Source organism: Notolabrus celidotus, chromosome 18, assembly GCF_009762535.1.
Source record: "Notolabrus celidotus isolate fNotCel1 chromosome 18, fNotCel1.pri, whole genome shotgun sequence".
Classification (NCBI taxonomy): domain Eukaryota; kingdom Metazoa; phylum Chordata; class Actinopteri; order Labriformes; family Labridae; genus Notolabrus; species Notolabrus celidotus.
Genome location: NC_048289.1, coordinates 15,966,089 through 15,979,611, shown reverse-complemented (window position 1 = coordinate 15,979,611; position 13,523 = coordinate 15,966,089). Strand labels below are relative to the sequence as shown.

The 13,523-nt window shown below is 40.9% G+C and overlaps 1 protein-coding gene across 3 annotated transcripts; it reads right to left on the bottom strand.

Moving 5' to 3' along the window:
* Positions 1–2,666: 2,666 nt before the first annotated feature.
* On the bottom strand, positions 2,667–12,242 carry mylpfb (myosin light chain, phosphorylatable, fast skeletal muscle b). Of its 3 annotated transcripts, XM_034707932.1 has the most exons (7): positions 12,113–12,231; positions 5,993–6,147; positions 5,274–5,372; positions 4,108–4,288; positions 3,842–3,920; positions 3,699–3,747; positions 2,667–3,606 (listed from the first exon to the last, which is right to left on the bottom strand). In XM_034707932.1, the coding sequence occupies exons 2-7, from the start codon at positions 5,993–5,995 to the stop codon at positions 3,505–3,507; spliced, it is 513 nt and encodes a 170-aa protein (XP_034563823.1). In that variant the 5' UTR covers positions 5,996–6,147; positions 12,113–12,231; the 3' UTR covers positions 2,667–3,504. The 3 variants fall into 3 exon arrangements, with proteins under 3 accessions (XP_034563823.1, XP_034563824.1, XP_034563822.1); XM_034707933.1 differs by lacking the exon at positions 5,993–6,147 and having other exon boundaries at positions 12,113–12,240; XM_034707931.1 differs by lacking the exons at positions 2,667–3,606; positions 3,699–3,747; positions 3,842–3,920; ... (1 more) ...; positions 5,274–5,372; positions 5,993–6,147 and adding exons at positions 8,384–9,011; positions 10,984–11,287; positions 11,585–11,695 and having other exon boundaries at positions 12,113–12,242.
* Between the last annotated feature and the right edge of the window lie 1,281 nt (positions 12,243–13,523).

Here is a 13,523-nt window from a genome sequence, read left to right as displayed (position 1 = left end):
AAGCTGAGACATCTGATTTTTCTCAATGCCAACCTGAGGACATTAATAATGTTTGCTCCAGTTTGGGTCTTGTTCTGTTTGCTTGAGTTTGGTTCTGGTTCTGTTTGCTTGAGTTTGGTTCTGGTTCTGTTTGCTTGAGTTTGGTTCTGGTTCTGTTTGCTTGAGTTTGGTTCTGGTTCGCTAACCCTAAACCTAATCCTAACCCTAACCCTAATCCTAAACCTAACCCTAATCATAACCCTAACCCTAATTCTAAAACTAATCCTAACCCTAATACTAACCCTAACCCCAACCCTAATCATAACCCTAACCCTAACCATAATCCTAACCCTAACCCTTACCCTATCCCCAACCCTAACCCTAACCCTAACCCTAATCCTAACCCTAACCATAAACCTAACCCTAATTCTAACCCTAACGGTTACCCTAACCCTAACCTTAAGCCTAACCCTAATCATAACCCTAACTCCTAACCCTAACCCCTAACCCTAACCCCTTATCATACCCTAACCCTAATCCTAACCCTAACCCTAATCATAACCCTAACCCTAATCCTAACCCTAAACCTAATCATAACCCTTACCCTAACCCTAACCCTGACCCTGACCCTTGCCCTAATCATAACCCTAAACCTAATCATAACCCTAAACCTAATCCTAACCCTAAACCTAATCATAACCCTTACCCTAACCCTAACCATAACCCTAACCCTAACCATAACCCTAGTCATAACCCTAACCCTAATCATAACCCTAACCCTAACCCTGACCCTTGCCCTAACCCTAACCCTAACCCTAACGCTAAGCATAACCCTAACCCTAATCCTAATCCTAACTCTAATCATCACCCTAACCCAAATCCTAACCCCAACCCTAATCATAACCTTAACCACAACCCTATCCCTAACCCTAATCACAACCCCTGGTTCTCTTTGCTTGAGTTAGGTTCTGGTTCTGTTCTGTTGATATGTTTGCAGTTTTTTGTTAAAATGTTCAATAAAAAAGTTTGATTAAAATACTAAACAAAAGTAAGAATGGGTTTGTAAAGGAATAAATGCACAAAATTTGGCAATTATAAGGCCTCTCATAAAGACACTGCACGTAAAATGGTTTTCAACACACAAACCATTATTTTTTGCAAAGTTAAGGTAAAATATACGGCTACAAAAGATCCTGAATTAAGAACCGCTCGGGAGTCGAAAGAGACGGCTCTTCTTTGGGAGCCGAGTTAAAAGAGCCGGCTCTCTGAAAAGAGCCCAACTTCCCATCACTAAAGCACATACTTACTACCATTTGCACTCTCAGTTGCCTTTGGAAGTATTTGTATTGTAAAACGTATCAATGTAAATACTTCAGACCTGTACCATAGTGATAAACAGATAACACTTCAATTTGAATCAAGTAAATACCACTTGTATACTTTAAAACAGAGGGTCATTTCATTCCTTGTGGACTCAACATGACAGCATTTATACTTTTCAAGTAATTGATCTTAAAAGCTTTCAGAAAATTAACAGTAGCAAGACTCACATATCCCTTCGAGCCACGGACCCCCACGCAATGGTTCGCGGACCCCCAGGGGTCCCAGGACCCCACTTTGAGAACAACTGGCATAGAGGACTGAGCTTATTAAGTTTAATTTTGAAACAAACATTGCTTCCAGTCTGCAACAATGATTGCTGCACTTTCTGACAAAGGCTACTATTAAATAGCTAATGTGATATAATTGACAATGCTTACATGTTCAGTAGTTAGCAGGTATAGTATTTATTGTGTTTGATTAGCATATGAGAGCATGCTAGTTATCAGCATGCTAACATACTCGTACTCATTAACAAGGCCTGGTTGAGTGTAACAACTTTGAAAATTACAAAAAAATCTTGAAAATGATGACAAGAATATCCATGTAAAATTATAGACTTGTGAGAAAACAAATAAAAGCTACAGTAGGCAATATTATCTTATTAGAATTTTTTAGTACTTAATGAATGTGTCTGATGTGTGTGTGTGTCTGTGTGTGGGTTTGTGTGTGTGTGTGTGTGTGTGTGTGTGTGTTTGTGTGTGTGTATGTGTGTGTCGATGCTTCTGTATTTATGTTTTTAATGATCATCCAGTCTGAATCAAACAACCAACCTGGATTCGCTAGAATGTGACTCACTCACAGCGACTCTCTACTGACCAGCATCATGCAGCATCATTTCCTCACCTGAGTCGTGCCAAGAGAACAACAACTGTGTGGCACACCAGTTGCTACTTTCCACCATTTTTTTAATCAGCTGTCAGTGTTTCTGTCCTCTGACAGTTTGCAGTGACAATAGTTGACATGCATGTATGGAGCATTATCCGGTAAGAGGGAAGGGAGCAGTGGCGGTTCTAGACCAATTTTACTGAGGGGGCCAGGCTGGGGCCAAGGGTGTTGTAAGAGGGACACATTCAACCCTGACAAAAGAGACTGAGAAGGGCGAGGACCGGCTGAGAACAAACTTGGATAATATATTATATTATTTCTTTTTTTTAAACTTGATCCTCCACACTTAACACTATAGAGTTTGGTAGATTAAGTTACCCATGCTAACTTTAATGCTTCACTGTTTGCGATAATGGGGCTGTCCACTGGGAGCGCCATCACCCACACCCTCACTTAAACAGCAGACACAGCATCATACGAAAGATAGTAGATTTTATTTGTACTTCTTTATTAGTTACAGGCACAGTCACAAACAAAGGAGAGAAACAGCGGCGAGAGGGAGGAAGAAGAGTCGAAAAACAAAGATGTTTCACTTTTGTTTATTTCATCTCTGCCTCCCACTCACCATCTTTCACCATATCTTTCTCTATTTACAAGAATTAAAGGCAAGAAAATTCATGCTTTCCTTTTTTCCAGTTCAACTTTTCCTTTTGTACCCGCATAGAAGACAGGGAGGCAGATTCAAAAGAGAAGAAGGTAAACTATTATAGTGCAGTACTCCAACTCTTTGCAACGTGCTCCCTCCTAATACAAACAAAGGCACAAATCCATGAAACACTTTGCCAGATTGAGACTAACAGACCACTCAGGTCAGGCTGCTCACTTGTTTCAAGTGAGCGACTGTGCTTGCACCATAGCACCCAAGAATTAGACTGACTGACACGCCATATGTAGGTATGATGAACGCACTGTTGGCCTCAACGCAGAAAGACAGAATGTTTGACGGGGGAAAAGGAGGAGGAAGAAGAGGCAGGGACAGACATGGAGAAAGAGTTTCAGTAGCACAAGATTATTTTTATTGAAAATAATCCCATGTTTCCCCTGTTGGTACTGCTCACACACAAACACCCCCACAGCCTTCGGTCCTCTCACTGAGGATCCCCATAAAGGAGACAAGTCTTTTTGTTGTGAAAGTGCTGGCCAAGGGGGCGAGCATGTGCAAGGTAGCGGCGGCGTTGGAGAAGAGGGAGTGAGTAGATGGTGATGATGGGGGCCATTGTGGGTTTGAACGGAGGTAGAGAGTTTGAGAGAGGGGATTTATTCCTCCTTTTCCTCTCCGTGTGTGATGACATAGCAGATGTTCTTGTAGTCCACATTGCCAGCCACATCAGGGGGGAAAGCAGCCCACAGGTTGGTCATCTGCGAAAGAAGGGATTGAAAGAAAATTACTAAAAAGTGAACAACCTCTGAGAGAGTGTGAACATGTGTGAAACAAAGAGTCAGCATCTCACCTCCTCGCCGGTGAACCTGTCGCACTGGGTGGTCAGGAGCTCCTCAAGGCTGGAGAGGAAGAATGAAGAAGGTTGAACATCTAGCTTGATTAAAGAGTGTTTCACAAAGAAATACTGTTCTGATTAAAGATCAAAGCCCTTACAATTCCTTCTTGATGGCGCCAGTGCCCTCGGGGTCCAGGACCTTGAAAGCGCTCACGATGACGTCCTCGGGGTCAGCACCTAAAATCAGTAAAATCAGCCAGTTAGCCTCAATTACAAAGAATAAATGATCGACAAAAACAGGGATAAAAAAAACAGCATAGGGATAAACAATGATAGTGATGATGATGTATTATGTTACGCACTGAATAAAAAAGACTATAAGTGACAAGAAAAAGAGCCTCAAAGAGTCTAAGTGTCTACCCACCCTTCAGCTTCTCGCCGAACATGGTCAGGAAGACGGTGAAGTTGATGGGGCCGCTGGCTTCCTTCACCATGGCCTCAAGCTCCTCATTCTTCACATTCAGTTGGCCCATGGTGGCCAGCACGTCCCTAAGGTCGTCCTTGCTGATGATGCCATCTCTGTTCTGGTCGATGATTGTGAAAGCCTGGCAAAGAAAAAGAGAAGAGAAGATGGTGAAGTTAAGAAAATAAACAGCAAAGGATCAATCATTGGTCCTCAAGCTATTAACAAAATGGCAACATATTGAAACAGTGAAATCAGAGAGTCTCACATTTCTCACAAGTCCAGGTCATAAGACTTGCTTATGAAAATTATACGCCTGCCAACATAAACGTGTAAATGCAGAGCTGTCCTCCACCTCTCCCTCTCTACATAGTTGGGTGTAGCCACGCGTGAAACCAAAGATGGCATTGAAAACCTTTGAGGACTTGGCAGCTGGTCGGCCACTTGTCTTTCTAAGGTGTTAAAATGGTCTCGGAATGTGAGGCAAGCCCCTTGCGACATTTAAGGAGAGGGTATTGATTTCACCTGTCGCCTCCTCCACTCCCCTTGTGACTAAATCTTCTGACCCTGTCCCCAATGTTCTGTCACCTGTTGAGGTCTGTAAAGGGAGCGCTGAGCTACTCTTCCAAGAATTCATTTCTTCTTACACCTTAATGCTAAACAAAAAACACATTCAAACTCCCAGGTTTAGCAATCGAGCAGCAACTGCTTGTACTACATCCTTAAACATCACAACAAAACCACATTTCTTCCTCTTTTTCTTCTCTAAAAGTACACTAAATCCTTCCTTCTACTTTCTACTTTGCGTTCCTCTCCCCTGCTTTGATTGATATAACCGTCCCCCAGCTGTCTGGCAGCATTCCAGTGGGATCACACAGCGTCTGTTGAGGGTCTGTCAGGGGCATTACTAAGCTACCTCGGGGAGAGGTAGCTGCTGTCAACGGAACAACTTGGATTTACTGTCCTGACATGCTGATGAGGGTATTTTAGATGTCATGTGGCTGAACACATCAGGTGTACATCCTCTAGGAGGTCAAATGAAACATACAGAATGCCCTCATGAAAGCCCTCAAAATACACCGCTTGAAGACTTTGGAATGCAAGAGATGCAATGAAGAGAATGTTACCTCCTTGTACTCCTGGATCTGGCTCTGCTCAAACATGGAGAACACATTGGAGGATCCACCCTCTCCCTGCTGCTGCCTCCTCTTGGCCTTCTTGGGTGCCTGTGAAACAATAAAAGAAGGTAAAATACACTTGAAACACAAAAACTAACAGCTCAAACAGACGTAAATAAAACAGTTTTAGATCACTGTTTAATCTTTCTATTGTCAAGGATGCCTTTTGTAAGGTTAATAAACAAAATTAAGTGAAGGAGTCCCACAGGGCTCTTTTCTTGTATCTTTTAAATTGTATTTTGACAAAAGTTGGCCTCAAAATGTCATTCTATCTTTCTATCACGTGTCTCAACCAAACAAGCAAACAAATCCCTAAACTTCAAACAAAAAACTACAAAATAATTCTGTCTACTTTGAATCTCTCAAAATATAGGTAGTTAGGTGCTAAGTTAATTCTTGGAGAGTTATGATAAGCCAAAAGTCCCAAAAGTTGTCATACTTTCTAAATTTTGAGTTTTTAACTGAACATTTAGCTTTGGGAGGCTGTTAAAGTTGAGGCTGGGTTCAAATCCATAGTTTTGGAGGCTTTGCTCAAGAGGCTACGATTAAGCATCTCTGACTGCTGGTAATCCAGATTGAAACTGAATCACTGATGCTCTTATCTCATCAGTTTAGTGTGGTCCTAGCTCCCTAGACACTCTTCTCCCGAGAAACATGGCCACACTCACCATCTCTCAAGTTTTGGGGTTGTTGGTGGTCAAGAAGAGAAGCCTACGCCAAGCCGATGTGACTGACATGTATGCATTGCACCCATGGGGTCTTATATACTAGCCCACAGGGGGCTAACTTTAGCCACACCATCAGGTTTGGCAGGAAAACAGAGCTGAGGGGAAAGTAAGAGAAAGAGGGAGGAGTGAGAAGGTGGCCCGGAGGATCGGCTTACTGGTGCTCCAAAATAGGTCCCAGGAGTCTTGGAATGAGGTGAATTCAATGCCAACACACACGCCTGACTTTGGCGCCATTTGTGGACTAATATGGACAAACTAACAGGCGAGAAATGTTTCAACAACTAAGCCCTTCTTCGTTTTCGTCTTCTTTCCAATCTAAGGGTCTTCCTTTGGCTATTTTTACCTCCTGTATATCTACTAGGACAGAACAAAACCCAGTGTATGATGACAGTTCATTGCTACTAACTTGATACGCACACGTTTAGGATTAACAGTAATCAACAGGCCTTAGCTGCTCAAGTTGCCAGCTTGTAATCGCAGTAAATATATCCGGAAGTCATCGCCTGTCTAAATGATGGGTTTGTTTCTACGACACGATCAGCAGTGGCCAAGCGAGTTTTATTTCAGACATGAAACTTGAAAGGGTCCACTGATGATTACTGGTCCAGGTCCAAGTGGCACACGACCACTACCACTCTCCTAGATCCAGTGACGTTACATTAACAAGAAATGTAAACAGTCCTGTCATAAAAACACTGGGGGTTTAAAATACTTTCTAGACATGCTGGATATGTAGCTTTAATAGTGTGTTTTGAAATAGTACTCAAATGTATAAATTACTCTGCATTTGACACAGACAACAAAAATAGACCCTTTAAATAATTTTACATACTGTAAAAAGGCAGATTGTTGGCCTTTTTGAGTCTTTTTTTTTATTTGTGAGGGCAAAATAACATTTAGACAAATAAAGACAAAGCTATACATGATACAAGGTTAGCATTCGATAGCAGCGAACACAGCTGCTAATTTCTCAGCATTTCCTCTCCCTGTGTGAATAAGGCCTCTGATGTCTTTGATGGAAAACGACAAATGATGATGGGGCGAAAAGAGCAGCTTTCCCACCATGGGTGCTCTAATTTTGGGTGCTCCTGGAGCTTCCCAGTATAGTTCCTTTAGAATAGGAGGACAGTGGCCCACCCACTAAACTCCATATATGAGCTCACAAGGCTACCATAAATCAGGCGTCTGTAAAGCTCATGGTATGTATTGAAAACCGGCACCAACTTGCACAGAAATATGTCTTTGCTTATTTGTAGGCTTTTTGTTTTACAAGAAAAATATGACCAATTTCTGTTAAAGAAACCAAGTTATCTGTAACTTTTTTTTTTTTGTAAAACTCTTAATATTGATTTTAATCAACTTCAACATCCTGATGCTGGACGTTGAAGTCCAAGAGCAGTTTTCATCAAGCAGCACGAAGATGTAGAACCCTGTGTGAGGAAAATAGCAGGACTTTAAGTTGGGGTTTGAAGGTGAAAGAAGACAGAGTGGGACAGAGGGAGAGAGAAAGAGACCAAGCCCCATCAAAGATCATAAAAACAAGGCAGCTGCTGTTGAGACTGAAATAGCGCTGGCTTACACCCCCCCCCATTCTATTTGTCAGCCATTTTGCTCTCTTCTAAAATTTGACAGACTAACTTCACCCTTCTTGACATGCTTCCTCTCATATAACTGTCAGTCCTTTACGTTGCAGCCACACAGACATGGACAGCTTTGGAGACAGGGGGGAGTTTTACCTCATGCTTTTTGGGGGGTATTTAGAAGAAGTTTTTTGTCAGGCAAAGAGACTGGCATCAAATGTGTCACAGTGCTTTTTAATGTTATCTCTGATCATACATGTCCAGAATAAAATTGCTAATTATTATCAGGTCATTTGATTTAAGTAAAGTTTTTGTTCAGCTGTGTTTGGAAAAAAGTATCAATCTAAAGTTGTAGAGAAGCATGGCACTAGTTTAAAAAAAATGGTGCCATTACTGGTGAATAATCTTGATTCTGTTTGGACGTTAAATGTGGATTAACTTCTAGTAATACAACACAAATCTGACCAGGTATTTCGTCTCCATCCTTAACTAAGGAACTAGCATTAATCCATTCTTTTTGTAAATTTTCCTCCTTCAAATCTTTATTCTACAATGATGGACCATAAAAATGGTCCTCCCCATACTTTGATGCTTCCTGGCCCCACTGATAAAGACTGACTAAAGAAGGTAGAGTAGATAAAAGTCAACCAAACTGAGGCTGCATTTGCAACTAGTGTTAGTATTTATAACATGTCACTATGTGCTTGTTGTACTTCACAATACGTCATTTCACTTAAATAACAACACTGAATCAAGCATATATATAATTTATTGAATGTACGGCATAAGAAGTAAAAAAGAAATAGCACACTCTTGAATAAACATGATATATAAAAAGACATTTGAAAAAATGTAGCAAGTATATTCTTATTCTTATTTACATCACAGGTTTGCTAAGCTACTGAAGTTATTGAAATAAAGGGGTGAGACACAGCTTGTTCTCCACATCGTTCATCCAAAATCTATCAAGTTCTCTTCCCGGACAGCTTCACCGCCTCGCCCCCTCTTCAGCCAATCAGCAATCAGCTCCTTCACCTCTTTTCCAAAATCTTCGTGCAATTTACCAAACTCGTCTTTGGTGCCGAAACAGAGCCCTGACCAGTCCCCCAGAGGTGGAGAGGGGGTGTTAATAGGCACCACATTAGCGCTCCTCTTGGGCCACAGTTTGGGTGATCTTTTGCTGGCTGATTTGGAAGAAGCGATTGGAGGAGTTAGCATCGGACCGGATGCTGCTCCTGCTCCTGCAACCGGTGCTGCATATGAAGGAAGCGTGGACGTTTGTCTGTTTAAAGAGGCTGAAGGAAATCCAGGCTGTGCTGTGTTGAAATTGGGCATGGTGAAAGCTTTGGGATGATCACTGGAGAACTCGCCCAATGCATCTGAAGAAAGAGACAGAGAGAAATATGTGACATAAAATAAATATAAGTGGATACATATAAAAATAACTGACGATGATTGGACGAAGACATCACGTTATTTAGTGTTCTTCTAAAAAAATATGTGGCTGGTTTTGGGTGCTAATGTGGGAAACAAGTGTTGTGATATTGTGGTAATGCATGCATGTAACTCCACCCCCTGACTCTGTGCCTCAGTGTGCAGCGCTACATTTCTCACTACCCATTGCAGTAAATAGAACAGAGGAGAGCTGCATTGTGTTTTATCATTTATAAAACTCTATTGGATAAAACAGAGACATCATAAGCAGCCTAGATCTGAATGCATCCTCAGTACACCTTGGGTACAATTACATCTGCGCTTGGCGCTGTCATCTGGTGACTAGATCACCCATGTCACATGTTAATGACAGGCATAAACAGGGATTAAGACATGTTGACAAGAGAGCCAGATCATCAGTCCTGACCGCTTGAGCTCCTTTCCTCTTTAATAGATTTAGTGCTGGAGAAAAGCCGCAATTTGTGTTGGTAAATTCTGATTCAGTGACTTACAAGGCTCCCTAACCCCCCTGTTATGTTTGTTTCTCTGGAACAGCAATAATATTCCTGGGTCAATTTGACCTGGGGCATATTCAATTATCTTAAAGTGTTAGAACCCAAAAAATCCCAATACACATTTGTTTTAATCTAATTTTTAACTCCATTATTGACCATTTAAATCAAGATTTAGTCCATTGGTGTTCTTTAATTCTCACAGATCATGGTTCAATGAGGATAACTCACTCATTTTTCATTAAAATCCATGTTAAAACTTTTTTCAATGTACATTGGAAAGCCCTAAATATAAATACAATAATTTGAGATTTTTTATTTATTTATTTATCTTTTTTTATGAAGTGATGTTGATAAATTAATACGACACCTCTTCTGTCACATGCTGTCCAGATTTTTATGCTGCATTTAGCTGGTTTGGAAGGCATATATTACCTAAAATAGACTTTAAAAAGGGTCAATTTGATCCGCAACATAACAGGAGGGTTAAAATAACACGCCATAGAGTCTGATGTGGCCTGTGAGACTTTTTTCATTTGCCCCTTTTTATTTTTGAAATCTTGCTTACATTAACTGTCTCGCATTGAATTGCAGTTTTCAAGATGTTTTGTGATCAGTCATTTGAAAGGTTAAAGAAGTAGTGGTTAAAGCTCCTGTGAGAGACTTCCTGTTTGTGTTGGTTTTGGCACCCCTTATAGAGCCACTTGGCTGATCTGACGTCCAAATAATCTCATCCTGCTTTCTTTCATAGTCAAATGTATCACTCACTTATCTGGTCTGACACCTACCCCTTGCAGTAGTATCAGGCATTCAAATGTACAATACAGAAACTGTCAAAGAGGTATCACTGTTAATTTCAGTCCATTTCATGACCAGCTAAAAACTCCCCACAGGAGCTTTAGAGACTGGCTGCTCAGGGCATCTTTATATCAAAATGTAAACATTTCAGCCACACACACAAAAATGGTGCAATGTCTCCCCCTGAACTTGGAAGTCAGATTGACCTGAAAGACACACAATTCCCCAAAAGTAAGACAACTAATTCTTCTTTCATGGTATTGAATTTGTCTGCTACATTTTCAGTTCCTGCCCTGAAACCAGTCAAATTTTATCTTTCCCACTTCTCTAAAATCTGCATATCAACCCTAAGAGCATTAATACAGTTTACACAGTTTATTTCTGAGTAAACTGTAAAGAAATGGATGATTTATATAATAACAACTGAAATAATGCAAAAAGACATTATTCTGTTTGCATACAATGTACCATGGTGTACATGGTGTCAGATGTGAAGGCTGTAAACAGTTGTGACGTCTCACACAGCTGCTCTCAGAACAAAGACATCTCTCTTTCACAACAGATGTAAAATAAAAAAAAAGAGAACCTCATCCTTTCTCTCCCTCACCTCTGTACTTCTTCTCTAGGTCCATCACAAGCAGGAACAGGTAGCTGTGATTGGCCGACAACAGGGCTTTGATCCAGCTCTCCTGGCTTGCCTGATCCTCTGCTGCTAACTTATACGTCCTCAGTCCAGGCTCGCTCCACACAAGCGAGAAGGCAAACTGCTCCTCGGACTCGCACAGCTGGACGGTGCAGCCCTCCAGAACAATCACTCCTGTCAGATCCCGATCGTCCGGTCGGTCTTTGTAGAAGAGGAGGTTCCCCTTCAGTACAAACCAGCGCTTCTGATAGGAAGTCTTGATCTCACCCTGTGGGACAGTTGGGCCATCTGGGGTTAACTGACTCAGAAATCACTCATTTACTCAATTTCTTACACAACTGACTTGGGAAATACCCGGCACAGAGGGAGGTTAATTTTTATGGTTGTTAGTGCAACAACAAAAACAGAAACAGCTTTTGTGATTAGTTCCCATGCCTTAAGGTCCAAGCAAAAATCAAGCAATTACTTCTACTAAACTTGTTAATATTTGCCATGGCAGAAAACATGCTGTCAAACACCTTCTCTTATATGTGTACAAAGACTATTCTGTAAATTTCAGTCTTACCTTCTTGCACAGATAACCTTCTTTGTCCACAGGTGAGTTGCAGGATTCAAAATAGGACACAATCTTTTCATTAAACTTCATTGCAACATCTCAGAGTGCTTGGAAATGAACCTGCAACATAAACAGAACTAAAGCCTGAACTCACTTCCCATTTTAGCTAAAACATATGAGTTTATTAAGAGCTATTATCAGCAATTGATTCATGTTTAACACGGTTTATTACATGTCTAATTGGACAATAGGGACAATGTGTGTCTCGTTTAGAGTCTAATACATTTACGTGAGAAGAAAACATATTTGTCTGTTGTTTATGTAACAGTCGGAAACCTGACTAAGTAGCCGCCATTAATAACTTGGTAACTGTTTTCAGGGTTTTCAGGCGGTAACGTCACACCTTCCGGGTTGCCGTACGTGAGTCTTTACGTTAACATTAAAACAGCCCTTCTTTTTTAATAGTTATCTTTCTCCCTGTCACATTCCGACTTTATGGAGACAATTCTCACTTCCACATGGTTCGTGTTTACTCACCTTTTGGATGTGTGTTTGTGAGTTCCCTCCTGCTGTGTGTGTTGTGTATGTGGGTGTGTGTCAATCACTTCCTGGTTGCTAAGGTGAGGGCAGTTCCACGTCAACAGCTCGCGCCCCCCTCACTCACCCTCCTGTCTGTCTTTGAACCTATTTTATACAGTCTATGCTTTGAACACAACTTCAGATCAGTATTTCTTCAAGATAGTTTTAAAAAAGACATTTAACTCAGGTGGCCTCTAATGAACTACAGTGTTTTTTCTGAATACATTTCCTAAATAATTATATTCTGTTATATAGATATATAGATATATTCCAACAGGTGTAACACAGTTGTATAATAATAATAATTATAAATAATAACAACAATAATAATAATAATAATAATAATAATAATAATAATAATAATAATAATAATTAAAGCACCTTTAATAAATAAAACAATGCGATAAAATAAATAAAAAGCAATAAACAGAGTAACACCAAGTTAAAATGAGACAGAGAAATTAGACAGGGAATGCAGTTTGAAACAGATGGGTTTTGATTTGAACAGGGGTAGTGAGTCAGAGTTTCGGATGTCTGGTGGGAGTGAGTTCCAGATTTGGGGAACAGAGCGACTGAAAGCTCTGCTCCCCATGGTGCTGAGACGGGCAGAGGGCACAGAGAGGTGGAAGGAGGAGGAAGAAGACCTGAGGGAGCGAGAGGGTGGTGACAATGTGGAGGAGATCAGACAGCTCAGGGGGGGCAGGTTGTGAATGGCCTTTAATGTATACAGGAGGATTTTGAAGGTGATTCTGAGTTTGACCGGGAGCCATTGAAGCTGCTGGAGGACGGGGGTGATGTGGTGAAAGTAGGGGGTTCTGGTAATGATATGGGGCTGCAGAGTTCTGGACCAGCTGAAGTTTATGGAGGGAGAGGAGTGAATTAAGTGAAACTGTTCGAGAGAATCACTGAACATCCTGTTAATCAACATTAAGTGGCACCACAGTAAGATATATATCACTTTTGTTGTCCTTCAATTAGTAATAAATATGCACATTTGAATTCACACTTTTATTTCTGTACTATACAAGTTGGCCTCTGGATGTGCTTTATTTAATTGGTGCTTGAAGTATCACCTTAACTGTGCAGGTTAATCCCTTTTGTTGGCCTATTGTAATTGGCTACAGATGATGGAGACTAAATTAGTTTATATACCCTTAAGTCTCCCTTTATTTGAAGCACTGTGGCTTCTTAGATGCAACCATGTTAACTGTTTTGTCAGTTGAATGCTGTTGATGTGTAGTGTTGAGCTGCGTGCGTGTGCGAAATCCCCAACATGTGGTGTGTAAAGTCAGGAGTGTGCATGTGATAATTTATTTCACAATGTAGCCTTGTATTACACAACCTTAACAACTTGAGGTGAAATTCAAAC